Source organism: Panthera onca, chromosome B4 (genome assembly GCF_046562875.1).
Source record: "Panthera onca isolate mPanOnc1 chromosome B4, mPanOnc1 haplotype 2, whole genome shotgun sequence".
Lineage (NCBI taxonomy): Eukaryota > Metazoa > Chordata > Mammalia > Carnivora > Felidae > Panthera > Panthera onca.
In genome coordinates, this window is record NC_138345.1 from 34,194,903 (window position 1) to 34,220,296 (window position 25,394).

Consider the following 25,394-nt stretch of genomic DNA (forward strand, 5'->3'; position numbering starts at 1 on the left):
ACCAAAAGTTAGACACTTAACCGAATGAGCCACCCAGGTGCCCTACCACAAAATTTATATACTCAAAAGTTTATCTGTTTATTAAATCATCTCTTCAAGGAGTTCCATTTAAGAAAACCAGAAATAAAGGCTCATATAAAGAATAAGTTTATAAGGAGGGGAAAAAGGTAGTAAAGAAGAGTAGTAATAGTATAAAGTAACACAAAGTTCATAATTATCCCTATTGACTTTAGTACACTTGTTTATTTATTTGCTTTCTCAAAATCTCCAAATGAGAAACTAAGTATGGTTCAGCAGCTTTATAATCCTCAACCTTCAAAGCCTTGCAAAGTAGCTAAAAAGAAGGGTAATGAGGCATTGCTTAAGATTAAATCTTTTTTTCTTCACTATTGAAACTCAACATTTAAAAACTGGGTACTTGGAACGCCTGGGTGGCTCAGTCAGTGAAGCATCCGACTCTTGATTTCAGCTCAGGTCACGATCTCACGGTTTGTTGAATTTGAGCCCCACATCAGGCTCTGAGCTGACAGCAAGGAGCCAGCTTCTTGGGATTCTCTCTCTCTCTGCCCTCCTGGCTTGCACTCGTTCTCTCTCTCAAAGTAAATAAATAAAACTTAAAAAAAAAACAAACACTAAACTGGACTCTTTTTGTTAAGTGAAGAGGAAAAAACTGGAAAAGAAAGTTAACAGAATTATGCCACTAAATGAACCAATCACAGTGTGCCACCCCAAGAAGCAAGTAAAACTACCATTTTCTCAAAGAAATTGCATTTCAAAGTTACAGAAAATAGTCAAAGAACATCAGTTATTCCGCTACAAGCAACCTAAAACAATATATTCTTGGGGCGCCTGGGTGGCTCAGTCGGTTAAGCATCCGACTTTGGCTCAGGTCATGATCTTGCGGTCTGTAAGTTCGAGCCCCACGTCGGGCTCTGTGCTGACAGCTCAGAGCCTGGAGCCTGTTTCGGATTCTGTGTCTCCCTTTCTCTCTGACCCTCCCCCATTCATGCTCTGTCTCTCCCTGTCTCAGAAATAAATAAACGTTAAAAAAACAAAAAAACAATATATTCTTGTTCACTTTCCAAGGACATTTTCAAATTTTCATCTGAAAACCTCAAAAAAAATTGCTTCTAACCACCCCTACCTCCCAACTGAATTATTTAGAAGATAAGGAATGTAATTTCTCACGTTGTTTATTCTTAGTCTTAGAATCACATCTGCTCTCATTCTGTTCACACTCTACAAATTCTGTAATCTGTTTTTGTGCCGCTTCAAAAGACGTACAGTACAGCTGGATTCACAGAGCAGCCTACAATTACAAAGCTCTTCAAACAGAAGGGTTATTCAAAGGTCAGAGCGGTCTTAAGTGCTCATTGATAAGAATTCTCAACAAGTTAACTTATCTGTACTTCTAAAAACAGAAACTCTCATAGCAAGAACTGATTAAAAAAGCAAAAACAAAAGAACCATAATACAGAAGGTAAAAATTTTAATCCTCAGAAAGACCTTTGCTACTTTTTCTTTAGGACTGTAAGCCAAAACAAATGAAATGGAAATTTCAAAACTTCCATCATGAAGAAATAAGGGAAAAGTTAACAAACTGAAATAGAATTTACTGTAAACATTTTGCTTTATTTTTAACAGCTTAAAGCTAACAAAAGAGTTAAGAACACTCTTTGTTCCCTTGATCAATAATTCTGTCAAATTACAACTTTGGAATAATATATTGCTCAGAAGTCAATTCAGACTTAATTGTTTTGTTCCTTGCTGTTATGGCCTTCCCTATCTTATAACTTATTTCTGTACTTGGAACATGACATTTTAATGAAGATTCACCAAAAATTTTGTGCTCTTATGTGAGAAGCATTAATGAAAGACTGACACTGACACTTTTACTCCTGGGGTCAATTCATATAAAGCAAAAATATAAAAATAGAGGCCTCTCTCTTAACAACTCCTGTTATTAGTGAAGAGTAGGCTTTCACTGAAAGATAAAAGACTTCTCTGGATAATACTTTACATAAAATTTACTGCATTGGAGAGACTAACATCTACAGGTAATATTAGAGCCATTCCAACAATCTAAAATCATTTTTAGCACAAAATATTTATATTGTTGGAAATATTTTTTAGTTCCATTGATTAAAAAAACAAAAAGGAGTAACTTCAAGTGCTCAAAAACAAAACTAATTTGGATCAACTATCAGAGTTTAAATATGCACAAAGAATCAGAGAATTGTATCTTTAAAAAAAAAAAAAAATAGATAAAGCCCAGAAAGATTAAGTAACTTGCCCCAAGGCCTCTTAGCCTGCAAAGAGAACTTAGCCTGCAAAGATGTCAATAACAATAGGTAGCCCTTATGTGACTCTTATCATCTGCCCTTCTGAAGATTTTATTTATATTAATCTATTTAAACCTCACAACTCTGTGAGGTAAGCCTTATTATTATCTCCATTTAACAGATGAGAAAACTGAATCAACTGAGGAGGATAAGTAATCCATTCAAAGTCATGGAACTAAATTTAAGCTCAGGCAGTTTACCTCTAGGGACCATGCTTTTATAAATTACTTAACTACTTAACCCCAACTCTTAGGCTGAAGTCCCCTGGTTACCATACAGCAAGTTTACAGCAAGAAGCAAATAGAAAAGGTTATTCTTGGAATTTTCTTCAAGCAGTACACAAAACCCTTCAAATAAAACCCAAGCAAATAAACTGTTCAAATAAAAAGGGAAAGAGAGAAGAACCTGAAATATGGAGACAAGGGGGAATATTTTTAAATAAATATAAAATGAAATATAAATGTAACTTTGGTTTTGGTGATAGGAACAAAGTAAAAACAGCTTGCAGATCATTCAAAGAACCATTTTTAAAATGTGCAGCAGCTACTTTATTCTACCTGTATTGACTACATTTTGCTTCCTTCCCCCCCGCAGCCCCCACCTTTGGTTCACATCAGTTACAAATTATTCTGTCACTTCAAGCAGTATTTTACCCTGAGAGTCATAGCTGCTGATAAACTGAACTCCTTACACACTTAACTTTCCCATCTGAAGATGCTTTGGCAGAACTCCATTCCCTCGTAAACTCATCTAGGGACTCACCTCCCCTAAGAAATACCAACAAACCTTTATCATTACTTCTCAGTCATCATGTAATATCTATTTCTCAAGTACTCCCCTTAAAAAATAAAAACAGATAATTGCTCTTCTAACATTCAAACAGGATATTAAAAGCCTCTTAGATCACTACAAATCTAAAATAAGAAAATGGAAAATGTGAAAGAAATTCCAGAGAAGTAATTTTCCACGTAATATGATGACCAAGACCCACAAAAAATATATTTTGGAGCACAATGCAGTAAATGCTCACACTCACATATAAAACATACAGATTTCATGAAACAGTACTTATCCTCATTACACTAAAATCATTTCAGTTGCAAAATCCACTTATTGATTTTAGATCACAAACTGTGTCACCTCCCACAGTATAAAAACTCTGTTCTAACAAATTCTTACCTAAAAGTTCCCAAAAGACAGTCTTCAAATATCCCTGATTAAAAACAAAAACCTTTTTGTGGCTTTCTATTCTTAAAATAGAAACAAGAAGCTTTAAGTCAAAGAGAAAAAAGACAAAAATAAATTTTATTCGAACTACTTAAATATTAAATATTATGGTAGACATCAGATGACATTTTCACCAATAATTTCTTATGTAATTTAAAACTAAATCTTTCATAAGTATTCAGTTTAGTACATGACATAGGAGAAAATAAAAGTGAAGCCTTACCACAGTGGATTTGTACTGCCCTTTTCAGGAGACAGACTTACTTCTTTCTAATGTAGCAACACAATCCCAGGAAATGAAAGACAGTGAGAAAGAGGAGGGAGGGAACAAGGGATGAGTCAGGGAGAATCGTAATATGCCAACGAATCTGTGCCCTACGTGCACTGCAGGGCAATTAAAAGTCAGAGTCAAAACGCAAAGGAATCATCAGACTCAGGAAGAGGAAAAAAACACACGCTCTTAAAGACATATCTGAAAACTTGACATTTGTAAAAATGTAACATTTTCACAAAACACTTTTATATCATTATTTCTGTGAGATAGAGAGCTAATCTTTCTATTTTCTAATTGATAAAACTGAAGTTCAAAGAAGTTAAATGAATTCCCCCCAAAACACAAGGCAGAGTTGGGGCCACAAATTCATTTTGTGATTTCCAATCCTGTTAACTCACCACTCTCTGGCAAGTAAAAAAAGAAAATAAAAAACCCTATCTTGTAATTCTAATGTCAATATAAACAGTAATAAAAAATTATAATCCAGTTTAACTCTGAAAAGCTAACTGCTAATTACAATTAAGATGTGTATTCCTAATTGAATTTATATTTCTAATTGCACCCCAATTAATCACCCCCTCCTTGTATCTCTGAACACACCTATCTCATAGCATGTAACATGCTACACATGGTTAATGACATTTATATCCTCTCAACCAGCTCTGAGCTCAAAAGTAGGACCTGTATTTTATTTAACTTTTGTATACTTAGCATCTAGCATCGTGCTTTATATGCTTTACTGCATATTGAAAATTAATCTCTGAAGGGCTTAAAAAGTATAGAAATTAACTTATTTAATTAATCTTCACCAACTCATTGTAAATGGGCTGACACTATTAATGATTGCCTTAGAAACTAGACTTTATAAATAAACTGAAGGATATTCGGGAAAATGATTCATCTAAGGCCATGTAATTAGACAGTAATAAACACTCCTAGGCCATACTCCTTCTCAAGGAAAACCAAGACAAAGTACACGAACTGGTGATACCTACAAGTATTGCTCCACGGAACAGGAGCCTCAGTTTCTATTCCACACAGACATTTCAAAGGAATTATAGAACTATATTTTGACCTCACATGATGGTGAGTATCAGTAATTAGGAATGATCAGAAGCAGATTGAGAATCTTTCACATCTAAGATATAGAAACTGTAACTATATGACTAATGTCCCAGTTTGAGGAATAATGCCCATGGATAAAGTAACTAAAAACAAAATGATACAGATCCTTGTAAAGCCTCAGCTTGATGTCATTTTAACTTCTGGTTTCTGGGAGACCAGTAAGAAGCCTGGAAATTGCCACTCCACCCTAACAACAAGTAAAAAAGCTGACCAAATGGAGAAATCTGTGACTCTGCTTAGATCTGTAAGAGAACTGAGGTCACAGAGCAAGCCGTTGCCCCCAAGACAGGAGTGACCAACAGGCAACACAGGAAATAAAATGTGCAGCAGCTACTTTATTCTACCTTAATAGAGGTAGAATATCTCACAGCTTAATAGAGGAGAAACTCATGAGCAGTAACCTCCCCAGGAACCAATGCCTAGTTAGGGAAATGAACTGGAGCTTTCTAACTGCTGGAGGCTCAGGGTGGACAAAACTGAGAGATAAAACTTCAGAGAGCCTTTCAGTTTCCGGTTCTGCATGTAAGGAGCTTGAAAGTCACCACTCTACCCAAACCAGTAAAACGCTGAACAAACTGAAAAATCCACAACTATTCGAGGATCTGTAAGTAGAGAGGTGATGGCACAGGGCAAACTACTGCCCCCAAGACTGGAGAGACACACAGAAGAATATGGGGAATCACAGCTTACCAGGCTGGGAATTGTGCAGGGGACGAGCACTGAGGTAGGCAAACCTGAACTATAATTGATGAATTGCTGGAGGCTCAGTGTGGCCAACACAGAGTTTAAAACTCCAGGAGGACTCCCTCATAGGAAGACCCCTGCAATTTTGTGAGATTTACCTCCAGGAGACTAACCAGGTACTCTCAATAAATACCAAAGAAAAATCCCCTCATGCTTCTGACAGGAGGAGGAGGAAAAAGAACTATCTTGAAATACATCAGGGCACTCTGCTTTGTCCCCAAGAGAAACTAGTTAATCAGAGCCTAAACAACCTATGGGCAGAGAAATACCCAACTCCAGCCCACTCTAGCCATCTCATCCCACCTAATGGGGGAAGAAAAAACTGAGAAACATTTGTGAAGTTTACAGTGAGCCACAGGCTCAGTAAAAAGACTGACCTAATCATAGGACTATAAAAAATCCCTCACCTTTCCCCTAAGGCCTCTTTACAGCAGTTCCTTTCACCCAGTGCACCATGTCCAGCTATCAAGAAAAAATCACAAGGCATACCAAAAGGCAAAAACATAATTTGAAAAGATGGAGCAAGCATCAGAACCAGACATTACAGACGTTGAAATTACCACACTGAGAATTTAAAGCAATTATGATTAATAAGCTAAGGACTCAGGGGGGCGCCTGGGTGGCTCAGTTGGTCAAAGCGTCCAACTCTTGGTTTCAGTTCAGGTCATGATCTCACAGTTTGTGGGTTCGAGCCCCACGTCTGGCTCTGTGCTGGCAACATGGAGCCTGCTTGTGACTCTCTCTCTGTCCCTCTCTCTCTTTCTCTCTCTCAAAAATAAATAAATAACAACTTAAAAAAAATTTTTTTAAAAAATAAGCTAAGGACTCTCGTAGATAAAGGAGATAGCACGTAAGAACAATGTAAGCAAAGCGACAGAAATAATAAGAAGGAACCATGAGATCAAAAAGATCTGTAACGGAAATGAAGAATACTTTGATGGGCTTCCATTAGACTAGACATGTGGTAAGGAAAGAATCTCTGAGCTTGAGGATATCTCAATAGAAACATCCAAAACTGAAAAGCAAAGACAACAAAGACAGGAAAAAAAGAACGGGATATCCAAGGACTGTGGAACAACTACAAAAAGCATAAATATACAAAATTAGAATATAAAAAGGAAAAGAAAAAGAGAAAGGAACAGAAGAAATATTTAAAACAATGTCTAAGAGCTTCTTCAAATTAATGTCAGACACCAAACACAGATTCAGGAAGTTCAGAGAACATCTAGCAAAATAAATGTCCCCCCACCCCCCCAAAAAAAACCCCACCCTACATCTAAGAATATCACTTTCAAACTACAAAAATAAAAATCAAAGAAAAAATCTTAAGGCAAGCCAGAGTTAGAAACATCTTACCTGTAGAGGAACAAAGATAAGAATTATATTGAAATTCACCTCAGAAACCATGCAAGCAAGAACAGAGTGGACTAAAATATTAAAAATGTTGAGAGAACAAAACCCACCAATGTAGAGTTCTATACATGTAAAATTACCCCTCAAAAATGAAGAACAAGCAAAAAATCTCAGACAAGCAAAAACTGAGGAAATGTGCTGTTAGTAGACTTGCGTTGGAAGCAATGTTAAAAGAGGCTTATTAGAGAGAAGGAAAATAATGTAAGTCAGAAACTTGGATCTCCATTAAGAAAGAAAGAGCATCAAAGAAGGAATAAGTGAAGGTAAAATAAAAATTTTTACTTTTCTTATTCTTAATTGATATACCTGATAATAGTTTATTCAAAGCAACTCAATCATGTATGCGTACATATACAGTATATATATGCACATACACATATACATACATATGCATGCTTATATAAGTGAAATAAATGACACCAGTGATACAGAGATGACAGAGAGGAATTAAGATTATTTTGTTATGATAAGGTACTCACATTACTCATGAAGCAGCACAGTGTTATCTGAAAGTGAACTTGGACTAGTTGTAAATGTATATTGCAAACTCTGGGGCAAGCACTAAAAAAAGTAAAAAGAGAAATGTAATGGACATGTTAAGAAAGGAAAGAAAATGGAATCATACAACATGCTCAATTAAAACCACAAAAGGCAGAGAAAGAGTGGAAGACAAAAATGGGAACAAAGAATAAGGGCAACAAGTAGAAAACAATAACAAATATGCTAGACATTAATCCAATTATATCAATAATCACTTTGAACTTCAACAGTCCAAATACACCAATTAAAAGACAGAGTGGATCAAAAAACAAGACCCAACTATATTGTCTACAAGAAACTCTAAATATAAAGACACATACACAGTAAAAGTAAACAGATGGAGAAAAATATACCATGCTAACAACTAATCAAAAGAAATAGGGGCACCTGGCTGACTCGATAGGTAGAGTCTGTGACTCTTGATCTTGGGGTTGTAAATTTGAGCCCCACGTTGGATGGAGAGATTACTTAAGAAATAAAATCTTAAAAAAAAAAAAAAAAGTGGGAGTATTAATTTCAAACAGAGCAGACTTCAGAGCAAGAAAAGTTATCAGGAATAAAGAGGGGCATTACATAATGAGAAAGGGGTTAAACCTCCAAAAAGACATAATAATCTTTAATGTGTACACATCTAACAACAGAATGTCAAACTATGGGAGGCTAAAACTGATAGAAGTGCAAGGAGAAATAAATTAATCCACTATTATAATTGGAGACTTTGACACCTTTCTAGTAGAAATAGACCAAAAAGTCACAAATGACATAGTTATATTCAGCAATTGGATATAATGGGCATCTATAAACTACCTCATCCAATAATAGAAGAATATACATTCTTCCCAAGCTCACATGGAATACTCACCTAGACCATTCTGGGACATGAAACACATCTTTACAAATCTAAAAGAATAGAAATCATACAATGTCTGCTCTCAGGACCACAATGGAATACAACAAAATACAATAACATAGATGGAAAACCCCCAAATACTTGGTTATTAAACAATATATTTCTGAATACATGGGTCAGAGAATAAATCTCCAGAGACATTTAAAAATACTTGAACTAAATGAAAATGAAAACACAACTTAAAACTTTGTATGAGGCCGTAAGAGCAATGCTTAGATGGAAATTTATAGCATTAAATATTAAATGCATATATTAGAAAAGAAGAAACACCCAAAATCAATCACCTAAGCTTCCAACATAGGAAACTAGAAAAGGAAGAGAAGATGAAGTCCAAAGTAAACAGAAGAAAAAAAACATAGTAAAAATAAGAGCAGAAATCAATGAAATTGAAAACAGGAAATCAATTGAGAAAATCAATAAAACCAAAAGCTGATTATTTGAGATCAATAAATTCAGTAAGAAACACACACACACACACAAATCACTAATATCAGAAATTAAAAATGGGACATCACTACAGATCTCATGGACATTAAAAAAAATAAAGGAATATTGTGTTCCATAACTATAAATTTGATAACCTGGATGAAATGGACCAATTCTATAAAAGACATAATCTGTCAAAACTCACACAAGAAAAATCTATGAGGCCAGCATTACACTAATTCTAAAATCAGACAGATATTATAAGAAAACTACAGACCAATACCTCTTATGAACATAGATGCAAAATCTTTAACAAAACATTGGCAAATAGAACCCAACAATATATAAAAAGAATTATATGCCACAACCAAATAGGATTTATCTGGGTCAACATTAAAAAATCAGTTAATGTAATCTATCACATCAACAGGCTACAGACCAAAAAGCAAAGTCATAAGTTCATGTCAACAGACAGAGAAAGCATCTGACAAAATCTAACATCCAGTCATCATAAAACTTTTATAGTAAATTAGGGCAGAGGGGAACTTCAACTTGACAAAGAATATCTATTAAAAAAACCCTATTGCTAACATGTTTAATGGTGTGAAACTATAAAGTTTCCATTTAGATGAAGAACAAGGCAAGGATGTCATCTCTCACCACTGCTTTTCAACACTGTACTGGAAGTCCCAGCTAATGCAGTAAGATACGGAAATAAAATGTATACAGATTGGGAAGGAATTGTTAAAAAGACAACAGGCCCCAAATGGATTTACTTGAGCTAAACCCCTGTCACAGACCAAGACTTAATACCTAACCTAACTGCAAGTTCAACCTTCTTTAAGAATGTGATCTTAACCAGTCAGTCTGGAATTTCCTAGTCAGCACTAGTGAGGTAATTCACCCAATAGACTCCATTTACCTCCCTAAAAAAGGTGACCTTGCCTGAAATAATCCTTTCTTTTGTTTATGACTTCCTTGTCCTACCTCCTTTCTGCCTTTAAAAGCCTTTCCTTGGGTCACCTGGGTGGCTCAGTCAGTTGAGCCTCCAACTCTAGATTTCAGCTCAGGTCATGATCTAATGGTCAGTTATGAGATCTAGCCCCACACTAGGCTCTGTGCTGGGCACGAAGCCTGCTTAAGAATCTCTCCCTCCCTCTCCCCCTCAGCTCTTTCCCCACTTGTGTGCATACTCTAAATAAATACATAAATACATACTTCTTTTATTTGCTAGATGGGATGTTGCCTGATTCATGAATCACTGAATAAAGTCAATTAGGTCATCAAATTTACTCAGTTGAATTTTTATTTTACAGAAGAAATAAAACTGTCTTGTTCACAGATGACATGATCATCTATGTAATGAAAATCCAAAAGAAGCGACAAAAATACTAAAACTAATAAGCAATAATAGCAAGGTTGTAGAATACAAGGTTAATATACAAAAGTCAACTGCTTTCCTATATACTAACAATGAACAAATGGAAATTAAAGACCTAATACTAATTACATGAATATCCCCCAAAACAAAATGTTTAGGTATAACAAAATAGGTACAAGATCTATATAAGGGAAACTATAAAACTCTGATGAAAGAAATCAAAAAAGAACTAAATAAATGGAGATAGTCCATGTTCATGGATATAAAGTCTCAATATGGTTAAAATATCAGTTCTTCTCAACTAGATCTATGATTCACTGCAATCCTAACCAAACTCTCAGCAAATATTGACAAACTAATTCTTAAGTTTACATGGAGCAACAAAAGACCAGCGATAGTCTACACAATATTGAAGAACACAGCTGAAAGACTGACACCACATGACTTCAAGACTTACTATATAAAGCTAGAGTAATCAAGACAGCATGGTATTGGTGAAAGAACAATAGATCAGTGGAACAGAATAGAGAGCCCAGAAACAGATCCACATAAATACAGTCAACTGATCTTTTTATATTATCTTATTTTAGAGAGAGAGAGAGAGCACATGAGCAGGGGAAAGGGGCAGAGAGAGAGAGAGAGAGAGAGAGAGAGAATCCTAAGTGGGCTCAACCAACATTCAGCATGGAGCCCAATGTGGGGCTTGATCCCACACCCTGGGATCACGACCTGAGCAGAAATGAAGAGTTGGATGCTCAACACACTGAACCACACAGGTGCCCCACACAGTGATCTTTGAAAAAGGAGCAAAGGCAATACAATGGAGAAAAAATAGTCTTTTCAAACAATGGTGCTGGAACAACTAGACATGCACATGCACAGAAATGAATCTAGACACAGACTTTACATGCTTTAAAAATTTAACCCCAAATGGGTCACAGACCTGAATACAAAACACAAAACTAAAATTCCTAGAAAATAACGTAAGATAAAACCTAGATGACCTTGGGCTTGGTGATGACTTTTTAGATACAACACTAAGACACAGTCAAGGAAAGAAATGCTTGATAAGCTGGACTTTATTACAATTAAAGTATCGGTCTATGAAAGACAGTGTTGAGAGAATGAAAACACAAGCCACAGACTGGGAAAAAACAATTCCATTTTTTTAAATGTTCATTTATTTTTGAGACAGAGCACTGTACAAGCTGGGAGGGCAGAATGACAGGGAGACAGAGGATCCAAAGCATGTTCTGGGCTGACAACAGACAGCCTGATGCAGGGCTCAAACTCACAAACTGTGAGATCATGATCTGAGCCAAAGTCAGATGCTTAACTAACTGAGCCACCCAGGCACCCCTGGGAGAAAAATTTCAAAAGACACACCTGATAAAGAACCATTACCCAAAATATACAAGGAACACTTTTTTAAAATCCAAGTTAGTTAACACATTGGGTAATAATGATTTCAGGAATAGAATTCAGCGATTCATCACTTACATATAACACCCAGTGATCATCCCAACAAGTGCCCTCCTTAATGCCCATCACCCATTTAGGGCATCCCCTCAACCTGCCAGCAACCCTCAATTTGTTCTCTATATTTAAGAGTCTCTTATGGTTTGTTTCCCTCTCTGTTTTTATCTTACTTTTGCTTCCCTTCCCCTATGGTCACCTGTTTTGTTGTTTCTTAAATTCCACATATGAGTGAAATCATATGATATTTGACTTTCTCTGACTTATTTCGCTTAGCACAATATCTCTAATTCTATCCATGTTGTTGCAAATGGCAAGATTTCGTTCGTTTGGATCACCAAATAATATTCCATTGTATAGAAATATATACCATGTCTTCTTTATCCATTCTTCAGCCGATGGACATTTGGGCTCTTTCCATACTTTGGCTATTGCTGACAGTGCTGCTATAAACATTGGGGTGCATGTGCCCCTTCGAATCAGCATGTTTGTATCCTGTGGATAAATACCTAGTAGTGCAATTGCTGGGTTTTAGGGTAGTTCTATTTTTAATTTTTGAGGAACGTCTATACTGTTTTGCAGAGTGGCTGCACCAGTTTGCATTCCCACCAGGAGTGCAAAATGGTTTCTCTTTCTCCTCATCCTTGCCAATATTTGTTGTTGTCTGAGTTGTTAATTTTAGCCATTCTAGCAGGTATGAGATGGTATCTCATTGTGGTTTTGATTTGTGTTTCCGTGATGATGGGTGACGTTGAGCATCTTTCCATGTGTCTGTCTGTTAGCCACCTGGATGTCTTCTTTGGAAAAATGTCTATTCCTGTCTTTTGCCCATTTCTTCACTGGATTATTTGTTTTTTGGGTGTTGAGTTTGAAAAGTTTTTTATACATTTTGGATATTAACCCTTTATCTGATATGTCATTTGCCACTATCTTCCTATCTTCTCTCATTCCGTCAGTTGCCTTTTAGTTTGGTGATTGTTTCCTTTGCTGTGCAGAAACTTTTTACCTTGATGAGGTCCCAATAGTTCATTTTTGCTTTGGTTTCCCTTGCCTCTGAGGACATATCAGGTAAGAAGCTGCTGCGGCCAAGGTCAAAGAGGTTGTTGCCTGTTTTCTCCTCTAGGATTTTGATGGCTTCCTTGTGTTACATTTAGGTCTTTCATCCATTTTGAGTATCTTTGTGTATGGTGTAAAGAAGCAGTCCAGGTTCATTCTTCTGCATGTCACTGTCCATTTTTCCCAACACTGTTTGCTGAAGAGACTGTCTTTTTTCCACTGGATTTTTTTTTTAATTTATAATGTTTATTTCTTTTTGAGAGAGAGACAGAGTGTGAACAGGGGAGGGGCAGAGAGAGAGAGGGAAACACAGAATCTGAAGCAGGCTGCAGGCTCTGAGCTGTCAACACAGAGCCTGACACAGAGCCCGAACCCATGGACTCTGTGATCGTGACCTGAGCCAAAGTCGGATACTCAACCGACTGAGCCACCCAGGTGCCCCTCCATTGGATATTCTTTCCTGCTTTGTCTAAGATTAGTTGGTCATATGTTTGTGGTCCATTTTGGGGGTTCTCTATTCTGTTCCATTGATCTGAATGTCTGTTTTTGTGCCAGTACCATACTGTCTTGATGATTACAGCTGTGTAATACAGCTTGAAGTCTGGAATTGTGATGCCTCCAGTTTTGTTTTGTTTTGTTTTGTTTTCAACATTACTTCGACTATTGAGAGTCCTTTCTGGTTCCACACAAATTTTAGGAATGTTTGTTCTAGCTCTGTGAAGAATGCTGGTGTTATTTTGATAGGGTTGCAATGAATATGTAGATTGCTTTGGGTAGTATTGACATTTTAACAATATTTTTTCTTCCAATCCATGAGCATGGAATGTTTTTCCCATTTTTTGTGTCTTCTTCAATTTCTTTCATAAGCTTTCTATAGTTTTGAGTGTATAGATTTTTCACCTCTTTGGTAAGGTTTATTCCAAGGGTTTATTACGGGTGTTGGTGCAATTGTAAATGGGATCAATTCCTTGATTTCTCTTTCTGTTACTTCATTATTGGTGTATAGAAATGCAGCTGATTCCTGTACATTGATTTAATATCCCATGACTTTGCTGAATTTATGTATCAGTTCTGGAATTTTTTTGGTGGAGTCTTTTGGGTTTTCCACATAGAGCATCATGTCACCTGTGAAGAGTGAAAGTTTGACTTCCTCCTTGCCGGTCTGGATGCCTTTTATTTCTTTTTGTTGTCTGATTGCTGAGGCTAAGACTTCTAACACTATGTTGAATAACAGTGGTGAGAGTGGACATCTCTGTCGTGTTCCTTAGGGGGAAAGCATCCCCATTGAGCATGCTATTAGCTGTAGGTCTTTCATATATGGCCTTTGTGATCTTGAGGTATGTTCCTTTTATCCCTACTTTGTTGAGGGTTTTTATCAAGAAATGATGCTATATTTTGTCAAATACTTTTTCTGCATCTATTGAGATCATGTGGTTCTTATCCTTTATTTTATTAATGTTATGTATCACATTGATTGATTGCAGATATCAAACCAGTCCTGCATCCCAGCAACAAATCCCACTTGATTATGGCAAATAATTCTCTTAATGTATTGTTGGATCTGGTTTGCTAGTATCTTGTTGAGAATTTTTGCATCCACGTTCACCAGGGAAATTGGTCTGTAGTTCTCCCTTTTAGTGGGGACAAAGAACTCTTAAATAAGAAAAAAAATGGGGCCCCTGGGTGGCTCAATCAGTTAAGCGTCTGACTTTGGCTCAGGTCATGATCTCATGGTTCGTGGGTTTGAGCCCTGCATCAGGCTCTGTGCTGACAGCTCAGAGACTGGAGCCTAATTCAGATCTATGTCTGTCTCTCTCTCTCTCTCTCTCTCTCTCTGCTGCTCCTCCATTCACACTCTGTCTCTCTCTCTCTCAAAAATAAACATAAAAAAAAAAAAGAAGAAGAAACAACCTGATTTTTTTTTTCTCATTAAACTTTTGTTTTAATGGGTCTCAAAATTCTGCGACAGATTTTTGGTCAAGTTGTTTCCATTAAAAAGTACTGGTTTTAAAAACTAGTAACTTAAAACTGCCACACACACATACAAAACAAATGGCCCACAAAACATTCTTCCTTCTTTCTGAAGGTTTTATGATGCATTTGCTATCATTAACCATTCTTTTACTATTAAACTTAAATGGCCAATTGACACAAACAGTTCTGAGACCGTTCTTCCACCACTGATTGAGACTGGAGTGGCAGAGATAATATTCATTTAGCCTTCTGAGCTTTTTTGGGAAGACTTGGTGACTTCCCAGCTTCAGCCGCCTTCTTGTTCACTGCTTTGATGACACCCACAGCAACCACCTCATATCACGAATAGCAAAATGGCCCAGGGGAGGATAGTCAGAGAAGCTCTCAAGACACACAGGCTTGCCAGGAACCATATCAACGATGATAGCATCACCAGATCTCAAGAACTTGGGACCATCTTCCAGCTTTTTTCCAGAACAACGATCAGTCTTCTCCTTCAGCTCAGTGGACTTGCAGGCAATATGAGCTGTGTGACCATCCACCACAGGTGCATATCAAGCGCTGATCTGGCCTGGATGGTTCAGGATAATCACCTGAGCTGTGAAGCCAGCTGCTTCCATTGGTGCGTCATTTTGCTATCACCAGCGACACTGTCACAATGAACATCTTTGACAGATATGTTCTTGACTTTGAAGCCCACATTTTTCCCAGAAAGAGCCTCACTCAAAGCCACTCAAAGCTACATGGTGCATTTCAACAGACTTTCCTTCAGTTGTAACACTGACTGGAGCAAAAGTGACGACCATGCCTGATTTAAGAATAACAGTTTCCACTTGGCCCATAGGGACAGTACCAATACCACCAATTTTGTAGACATCCTGGAGGGGCAGACATAAGGGCTTGTCAGTTAGATGAGTTGGTGGCAGAATACAATCCAGAGCTTCAAGCAGTGTGGTTCCACTGTCATTGCCATCTTTACGGGTGACTTTCCATCCCTTGAACCATGACATGTTAGCACTTGGCTCCGGCATGTTGTCACCATTCCAACCAGAAACTGGCACAAATGCTACTGTGTTGGGGCTATAGCCAATTTTCTTAATGTAGGTGCTGACTTCCTTAATGATTTCCTCATATCTCTCCTGGCTGTAGGGTGTCTCAGTGGAACCCATTTTGTTAACACCAACAATAAGTTATTTTACACCCAGTGTATAAGCTAGGTCATGCTCACAGTATTCTTGGAGATACCAGCTTCAAATTCGCCAACACCAGCAGCAACGATCAGGACAGCAGAGTCAGCCTGAGATGTGCTTATAATCATATTCTTGATAAAGTCTTTGTGTCCTGGGGCATCAATAATGGTCACATAGGACTTGCTGGTCTCAAATTTCTACAGGGAGGTATCAATGGTGATACCATGTTCATTTTCAGCTTTCAGTTGATCCAAGACCCAGGCATACATGAAGGAGCCCTTTCCCATCTCAGCAGCCTCCTTCTTAAATTTTTCTAAAGTTCTTTTGTCAGTCCTGTCACATATATAGATCAGATGACCAGTAGTGGTAGCCTTGCCCAAATCTACGTGTCCAATGATGATGATGTTGATGTGGGTCTTTTCCTTTCCCATTTTGGTTTAGGTTTAGAGGTGGTTTTCACGACACCTGCGTTCTGGCAACAAACCCACTGTGAGAGAAGCCAACCTGAGTTTAAAAATGGGCCAAACATCTTAACAGACACCTCACCAAAGATATACAGATGGCAAATAAGCATATGAATAGATGCTTCACATCATATGTCATCAGGAAAATGCAAATTAAACTAATGAGATATGGGGGCGCCTGGGTGGCTCAGTCAGTTAAGCATCCAACTTTAGCTAGGGTCATGATCTCACAGTTTATGAGTTGGAGCCCTGTGTTAGGCTATGTGCTGACAGCTTGGAGCCTGGAGCCTGGTTCAGATTCTGTCTCCCTCTCTCTCTCTCTCTCTCTCCCTCAAAAATAAATAAACATTTTTTAAAAAAGTATCAGATTCTTGGTTTTGGCTTAGGTCATGATCTCATGTTTCGTTGAGACTGAGCCCTGCATCAACCCCACACTGGGCGTGAAGCCCTTAGGATTTTCTCTCTCCCTCTGCCCTTCCCCTGTTCATGTATGTTCATTTTCCCTCTCAAAAAAAAAAAAAAAAAAAGAAGTTTAAAACTTATGCCCACATAAAAACCTGCACACAGATGTTTGTAGCAGCTTTACTGATAATTGCTAAAACTTGGAAGCAACCGAGATCTCCCTCAGTAGGTGAATGCGTAAATAAACATCCAAAGGAGTGCTAAAAATTCAATGCTAAAATGAGATGAGCTATCAAGCCATAATAAGAAATGGAGGAGGGGCACCTGGGTGGCTCAGTCAGTCAGGCGTCTGACTTCGGCTCAGGTCATGAACTCCTGGTTCATGAGTTTGAGCCCTGCATCTGGCTCTGTGCTGACAGCTCAGAGCCTGGAGCTTGCTTTGGATTCTGTGTCTCCTTCTCTTTCTGTTCCTCCCCCACTTGCACTCTGTCTCTCTCTCCCTCTCTCTCAAAAATAAATAAAGGCTAAAAAAAAATAAAAAAATTAAAAAAAACACATGGAAACTTAAATGCACTTACTAAGTTAAAGAAGCCAGTCTGAAAGGCTACATACTGCATGGTCTCAACTGTCTGACATTCTGGAAAAGCAAAATCAAGGAGACAGTAAAAAGATCAGTGGTTGCCAGAGGTTAGGTGGGAGGGAGGGTCAAACAAGCAGAACACAGGATTTTTAGAACAGTGAAACTACTCTGTATATAATACTACAAGGGTGGATATGTCATTATACTTAAAATTTTTAAATGTTTATTTATTTTTTTAAGCTGTAAGCACAGAGTTTAACACAGAGCTCAAATTCACAAACCGTGGGATCATGACCTGAGCCGAAGTCAGACGCTTAAATGACTAAGCCACCCAGGTGCGCCAGATATATCTCATATTATAAATTTGTCCAAATTATGGAATATACACCAAGTAAACTGCAACGTAAACTATGGTCTCTGGGTGACAATGATGTTTCCATGGAGGTTCATCAGTTGCAACAAATGTATGACTCTGGTGGGAGATGTTGATAATGGGGAAGGCTATGCATGTGTACAGTCAGATAGTATATTGGAAATCTCTGTAAATTCTGTTCAGTATTTCTGTGAACCTAGAACTGCTCTACAGTCTGTTTAAAAAAATTCAAACCAGTCATATTACTTCTAAACCTCAATAAAGTGTTCTTCTCAATACCAGTACAATGGGAAAATCATCTCAAATATACTGCAAAAACAATCACAAAACATAAATCATAGGAAAAAAAAATTATCTGTAGAACTCCAAATGGCATTCATCCTAGGCATTTCTTTTTATAACTCAGAGAACAAAATATGACTGTCCTCTGCAAATTTATAAGCCCAAAGCCTTCATCTAACATATTATAGCTGCCATCACCTCCTCCTTCCCTGTAGGTTTTCAAAACTAGTTTGAGAGCTCAAAACCACTTGGAGAGCTAGGTAATTTGTTTTACCCTGATGTTGTATTCAAGTGGCTGAAGACAAACACATCACCCATGGAAATCATACTACAGACTTTATATAACTGACATGCAACTTCGTGTAGACAATGACCATAATTGTCAATGACCTCTAGAAGAATGACCATTATGGTTTTAAGGCCTGTCAATGTAACATTTAACACAAAGTACCTTAAAGGTGATTCATGTTGATACTTTGTATCAGAGGATACATTTTCATCAATTAGCTGAAAAAGCAATCTCTTGGTTTTAAACACACACACAAAAAACAGAGTGTTTAGACCTAACAATGTGAAATATAGATTGGGCATTCAAATTTAGAGATTAAAAACACATTTATAAATTGTTTAATATTAACAACTAGTTATTCATATTTTTGCTTTTTCTTTAGCACACACATTTCAGTTGAATAAAATACTCTGTAATAAATTATAATAACAAACAATATACGCCAATACAACAATATACATCAATATACTACATCATAATAAAACTGAAAATGGAGAAGGGAATGAATAACATCCCCTGTATTTTGTTTTTTCCCTTGTTGTAAAACAGCATATAAGTGAGGAAGATTCCTGACTGGAGCTACCCATGAACAGCAGCAATGATAATGGCAACGAGGAAAATGGGGGGCTGGCTCATGTACTTTCCTCATCCTCTATCTACCATGGAGACATGGAGGAGATTCTTTTGAATGCACAACAGGAATTAGGACAGAGCAGTTTAAGAGGAAGTGATTACTGTGACAGCCCTTCCCCATAAGAAGATGAGTAGATTTTTTGTTTGATGTAGAAATGCACAGCAGCAGAGACCACAGCTCTCAGTCAGAAGTTATAAAAGAAAAGAAAGAAGTTGATGCTTTGAAGGAAAGTATAGACTGTATGTCTGACTGATCCTGTAGGCCTGAAACCATTCCCCTGGGGAGTTAGTTCCTCTTCAGGCACTCTCTGTATCTTTTAGGCATGAGGAAAAGAAAAAACAGGAAGAGGGGTATTTTCTCTGCAGACTCTCTTCATTCCATCTCTCTTCCTTCCTCATGTTTTGGCTTTGGAGCTAGGCATCTATACTGAAAATAACTGAGCACACCTCTGCTAGAAGTAGTGTATTATCATAGTAGTTTACTTGAACTTGAGACCATGACAAGCCTGACCCAACCTACCACCCTATTTTTACATATCCAAGTTCCAGTAACTCTCAAATCCAGTATTTTATTCAAACTCTGTTGAGGCATTTTACTAACCTCATTCCCTCTTTAGCCTATGACACTTTAGAATTTCCTAGCAGTTGGCTGCTGTCTAGCAAGGGCTTCTTTTCCCACAAATGCCACCAATAGATTAAAATTTTGGCAACAATGTTATTGTCTTTTATTACCACCAGACCAAGACCTGCATCATTCATGGTATAAATTTTACTCCTGCAATGTAACTACCACCTCTTTCTTAAAACGAAATCAGGTTAGCAAATGATAAGATGCTTTGTTGTTTTATTTTGTTTTGTTTTTCAAGACAAAGGCAAGCTTCTCTAAGTTTGAATTTACAGTTATTAAAAAAGAAAAGAGGGGCACCTGGTTGGCTCAGTCAGTAGAGAGTATATGACTCTTAATTTTGGGGTTGTGGGTTCCAGCCCCACATTGAGCCTAGAGCTTACTTAAAAAAAACAAAAACAGGGGTGCCTGGGTGGCTCAGTCGGTTGAGCGTCCGACTTCGACTCAGGTCATGATCTCACAGTCTGTGAGTTCAAGCCCTGCGTTGGGCTCTGTGCTGACAGCTCAGAGCCCGGAGCCTGTTTCAAATTCTGTGTCTCCCTCTCTCTCTGACCCTCCCCCGTTCATGCTCTGTCCCTCTCTGTCTCAAAAATAAATAAACGTTAAAAAAAAATTAAAAAACAAAACAAAACAAAAACAAACAAGACATATACACACAAATATCCAGGGCAATAAAAAAATATTTTAAACCAAAAACTAAGAAGAAATTAAGATATAATAAAATGGAAAGGGAGATACAACTCCATACATTGTAAAGATTAAAAAAGAAAGGATTTTTTTTTTTTTAAAGAAAGGCAGACTGCCACATGCAGCACCTCATTCAGATGTGTCTGGAGTCTTAGAAGCTTGACTACCATATGTTCTCCTACAAATGGAGCTTGAGAGCCTGTTTGGAGGCTCTAGCAGTGGAGTGCGGCCATTCCTACACCCTTGACAGAACGGTGTCTGGGAAGATCATCCTCTTCAACCCAGTGTGCAGCCTCAGGAAATGCACATGGAGCATTGAGGGAGGAAGGGGAGATGGGCCTAGCCAGCTAGATCAGCCAAATCAGCCCTGGTGATCAATAGGGTGACAGATGTTGCAGCTAGATTGCCTTCCCATCCAAAAGAGAGGATATTTTTGAGACATTTAGAAATCTGTACGCTGGGGCACCCGGGTGGCTCAGTCGGTTTAGCGTTCGACTCTTGATCTTGGCAGGTCATGATCTCATGGTTTGTGGGATCGAGCCCCCTGTTATTAGCACAGAGCCTGCTTGGGATTCCCTCTCCCTCTCTCTCTGCCCCTCCCCTGCCTGCATGTACTCACCCTCTCTCTCTCTCTCTCATAAATAAACTTAAAAAAAAAAAAAAAAAAAGAAACTTCAATGCCAACAGGATATTTGATGAAGAAATCATTTTTAACTTTTTTGATGTGATAATGGTAGTGTAATTAAAAATAAAATCTTAAATGGGGCGCCTGGGTGGCTCACTTAGCTGAGCGTCCAACTTCGGCTCAGGTCATGATCTCACAGTCTGTGAGTTCAAGCCCCGTGTCGGGCTCTGTGCTGAAAGCTCAGAGCTTGGAGCCTGCTTTGGATTCTGTGTCTCCCTCTCTCTCTGCCCCTCCCCTGCTCACGCTCTGTCTCTCCCTGTCTCTCAAAAATAAATAAACATTAAAAAAAAATAAAAAAGAAAATAAAATCTTAAAACAAATAAAAATAAAAAAATAAAAATAAAATATTTATTTTTTAGAGATACATACTGAAAAAATTTTTAATTCCGCTATACTTAAAATACAGTGCTGATTAAAGTGCACAATATAGTGATTCAATTCTATATATTACTCAGTGCTCATGATAAGTATACTCTTAATTTATCCTCCTCACCTATTTCACCCAACCCCCCACCTCCCTACATACTGAAATTTTTATAGATAAAAGTATATGATGCCTAGATTTTGCTCCAAAATAATATCAAGAAGAGACATGACTAGGGTGTGAAAAAAGCATAACTGGCAATGTGTTAATGGCTGTTAGGGCTTAAATGATGGGGGTCATTATACTATCTTATCTATTTTCATACATGTTCAAAATTCTCCAACATAAAATGTTCATTAATTTATTTATTAATTAATGTTTACTTATCTATTTTGAAGGAGAGAAAGAGAGTGCAAACAGGAGAGGAGCAGAGAAAGAAAATCCCAAGCAGGCTCTGTGCTATCAGTGTAGAGCCAGACCCAGGGCTTGATCCAACAAACCACGAGATCATGAAAAGCTGAAATCAAGAGACCTGAGCTGAACTCAAGAGTCAGATGCTGAACTGACTGAGCCACCAAGGCACCCTAAAATGTTTTTTAAAAATAAGTGGTATAAGACAATTAAGAAATAAAAATCCACTGTATTCTCCTTCAAATAAATAAATAAATAAATAAATAAATAAATAAATAAATAAGAGGGTATTATGAACAGCTCTATGCCAATAAATCTGAAAATCTAGGGATAATATCCAGAAAAATTATCAAAAGTTGACAGGAAAAACCAGAAACCTTGCCCCAAGGAAAACACCAGGTGATTTTGCAGGCATGATAAGGCACAATAAATTAAACCTCATATATACTATTCCAGAGGATAGAAAAAGAGGAAACACTCTTCCCTTCCCAACTCTATATTTTACGAAGCTAGCATATCCTTAGGGGCGCCTATGTGACTCAGTTGAGCATCCGACTCTTGGTTTTGGCTCAAGTCATTGTTAGGATGTCCCTGGAACCACAGTGGAAGGGACAGCCATCTCGCCAGCGCAACCCAACGGAAAGCCCAAAGCTGCGCGCCAAAACAAATTGGAGGTCAACCAACCACCGAGCGACAGCATGACATGGCGCGAAAAAGGCCCACGCGGACCTAAACTGCGAACCGCTGCAGCTTAAAAACCCTACCACACACCCGGCGCGACTTCCCTGACTTTTCTTTCTCTTTCTCTCTCTTTCTCTCTCTCTCTCCCTGAGTCTCTCTCTCTCTCTCTCTCTCCCTGAGTCTCTCTCTCTCTCTCTCTCTCTCTCCCTGAGTCTCTCTCTCTCTCTCTCCATGAGTCTCTCTCTCTCTCCCTGAGTCTCTCTCTCTCTCTCCCTGAGTCAGTCTCTCTCTCTCTCTTTCTCTCTCTCTCTCTCTCTCTCTCTCTCTCCCTGAGTCACGGAACCTCGCCCGAGACCTTAGTTCCCAATAAAGCCTTTGACTACTAAAATTTCTTAGCCTCTGACTCCTGTCTTTACCCTGCCGGAAGCCTGACCCTAACAGTCATGATCTCACCGTTCCTGGGTTTGAACCCCACACTGGGCTCACTGTTATCAGTGCAGTGCAGAGCCTGCCTCAGATCCTCTGTCTCCCTCTCTCTCTGCTCTTCCCCCACTCACATGCACATGCATGCACATATTCTCTCTCTCTCAAAAATAAACATTAAAAATTTTTTTTTAACTGAAGACATACAAGAAAATTACAAGCCAACCTCACTCATGTTAGACTGATACAACTAAATGGTAAAACAATTAAAAGCACTCATTTTAACATCAGGAAAAAGACAAGGATGAGTTCTAATACCAATTTCATTAATACTGTACTGGAGATTCTGATTAGTGCAGTAAGTGTAATAAATAAATTTAAAAGAGACTTGTCAAGGAAAAAAATTATCATCATTCACAGACAGTACGATTTTCAAAGTAGAAGACCGACCCAAAGAAACCTGGAGATAAATAATGAGGATAATCATACAGTTCAACAAATTTGCTGGATATGAAATCAATATGGAAAAGTCAATTTGATAAGGGTACCATAGCTGAGTAAGATATTAACACTAGGAAAACCTGGGTGGAGGATATACAGGAACACTTTATACATTTTTGTGAATCTAAACTTATTACAAAATAATCTTATTTTAAAAGATTACAAATGATTTTAAAAATTAAGAAGTCTGGGGCGCCTGGGTGGCGCAGTCGGTTAAGCGTCCGACTTCAGCCAGGTCACGATCTCGCGGTCTGTGAGTTCGAGCCCCGCGTCAGGCTCTGGGCTGATGGCTCGGAGCCTGGAGCATGTTTCCGATTCTGTGTCTCCCTCTCTCTCTGCCCCTCCCCCGTTCATGCTCTGTCTCTCTCTGTCCCAAAAATAAATAAAAAACGTTGAAAAAAAAAAAATTTAAAAATTAAGAAGTCTGACAATATTAAGTATTAGAGAAGATGAAGAGCAACAAAAAATTCTTATGTACTGCTGACAGAGTGTACGTTGGAAAACCACTTTGGAAAGCACTTTGGCATTATCTTGTAAATTGAACATGTCTATACTCTTAGACCCAGAAATTCTACTCCCAAGTATATACTCAGAGAAACTCGTATACATATGTATAACAATGTTCTTAACAGCAATATTTGTAATAGCAAAAAGGTGAAAATGTCTACTGACAAGATAATAGATGAATAAATTGTGTGATATATTTACACAATGGAATACCAAACACCAGCCAATACATTGACCTAGATCATATATTCTCAGTGTGGATGATTTCGAGGGTTAAAACTGGTTTGGCAAGATGGGGGAATCTTAGGTATTACAATCGCTTGTGGCCCTCCAGAGGGCAACAGTACATAAATACACTTACATCTATGGTATTAAAATTTCATGGGAAAGGAGGGAGATGATTAGGATACAAATGTCTAAAAAAGGATCCATAGGGGACTGAGAAAGAAAAAAATAATTCAGAAACAATGACCTAGGACAGTCTCAAGAATGTAACACTGTGCGAAAAAAAAGCAAGTTTAGAAAAATACATTTAATGTGGTATTATTCACATAAAGTTAAAAATGTACAAAGTAATATATTGTCTAGGTATGTGTGGTATATATAATATACATATATATACATATACATACATATATACATGTATACATTATATATATTATATATACCTCATTATATATTATATATACTATATATATACTATATATATATACTATATATATATACTATATATATATATTATATATACCTCATATATACATATCCTCATTATATATATATATATATATACATACACACATGGCTAAGCTATTAAAAAAACAAATTTCAGAATAGAAGCTATCCTTGTGAAGTAGGTAGAAGCATGCTGGAATCTAGGAGGGGCACATGAAAGGATCCAAACATGTTTGCTGTGTTCTTTTCTTCAAATGAGCTGGCAAATACATAGGCGTTCACTTTATTATTCCTCTTAATTATTTATACGTTTTTTGTTAGTACAAAATATTTCATAATTAGAACTACTTAAAAGAACTATTTAAAAACACCAACTATCACATTACTCTAAGTAAAATCTTAATAGCGAAACTGTATTAATAGTCTTGCTTTGCTATCATCATGCAATCAATATTAAATAATATTAAATAATATTGATATTAAACCTATGTTGATAAAAACAAGCACCATGAGTAGCTTAACCTTTTTTTAAAGATAAGAAAACACACAACAGCTCATACCCAGCCACCTTGTTGAATGATGTACTCTGCAGCATAGTCCTCCAGGTACGTCACACCAAACTGCAGCAATGCACTCAGAGGCTCTTGACCACGTCTTGTCAACTCCAAAAGCATTTGTTGTAGCAATATCAGAGGCACCAAAATCTTCAATGAAAAGATGAGAGAGTAAAAAACAAA

General features: G+C 37.5%; 1 protein-coding gene and 2 pseudogenes across 14 annotated transcripts in view; 1 reads left to right on the forward strand and 2 right to left on the reverse strand.

The window, feature by feature from the left end:
• Positions 1-25,394, reverse strand: part of BCL2L13 (BCL2 like 13) — an 88,292-nt gene that overhangs the window by 10,158 nt on the left and 52,740 nt on the right. For 6 of the 14 annotated variants that reach the window (XM_078450246.2, XM_078450244.2, XM_078450245.1 and 3 more), the window contains 3 exons: positions 25,218-25,361; positions 8,528-8,565; positions 7,605-7,686 (listed from right to left, as the gene is read on the reverse strand). In XM_078450246.2, the coding sequence (XP_078306372.1) occupies positions 7,605-7,686; positions 8,528-8,565; positions 25,218-25,361 (264 nt within the window). Of the gene's footprint in view, positions 1-7,604; positions 7,687-8,527; positions 8,566-17,453; positions 17,582-25,217; positions 25,362-25,394 lie in introns of those variants that run through there. The other 8 variants (XM_078450247.2, XM_078450255.2, XM_060658946.3 and 5 more) reach the window with 7 other exon arrangements.
• On the reverse strand, positions 10,626-17,455 carry LOC144616952 (elongation factor 1-alpha 1 pseudogene; annotated as a pseudogene).
• Positions 17,952-19,542, forward strand: LOC132695194 (BCL2/adenovirus E1B 19 kDa protein-interacting protein 3-like pseudogene; annotated as a pseudogene).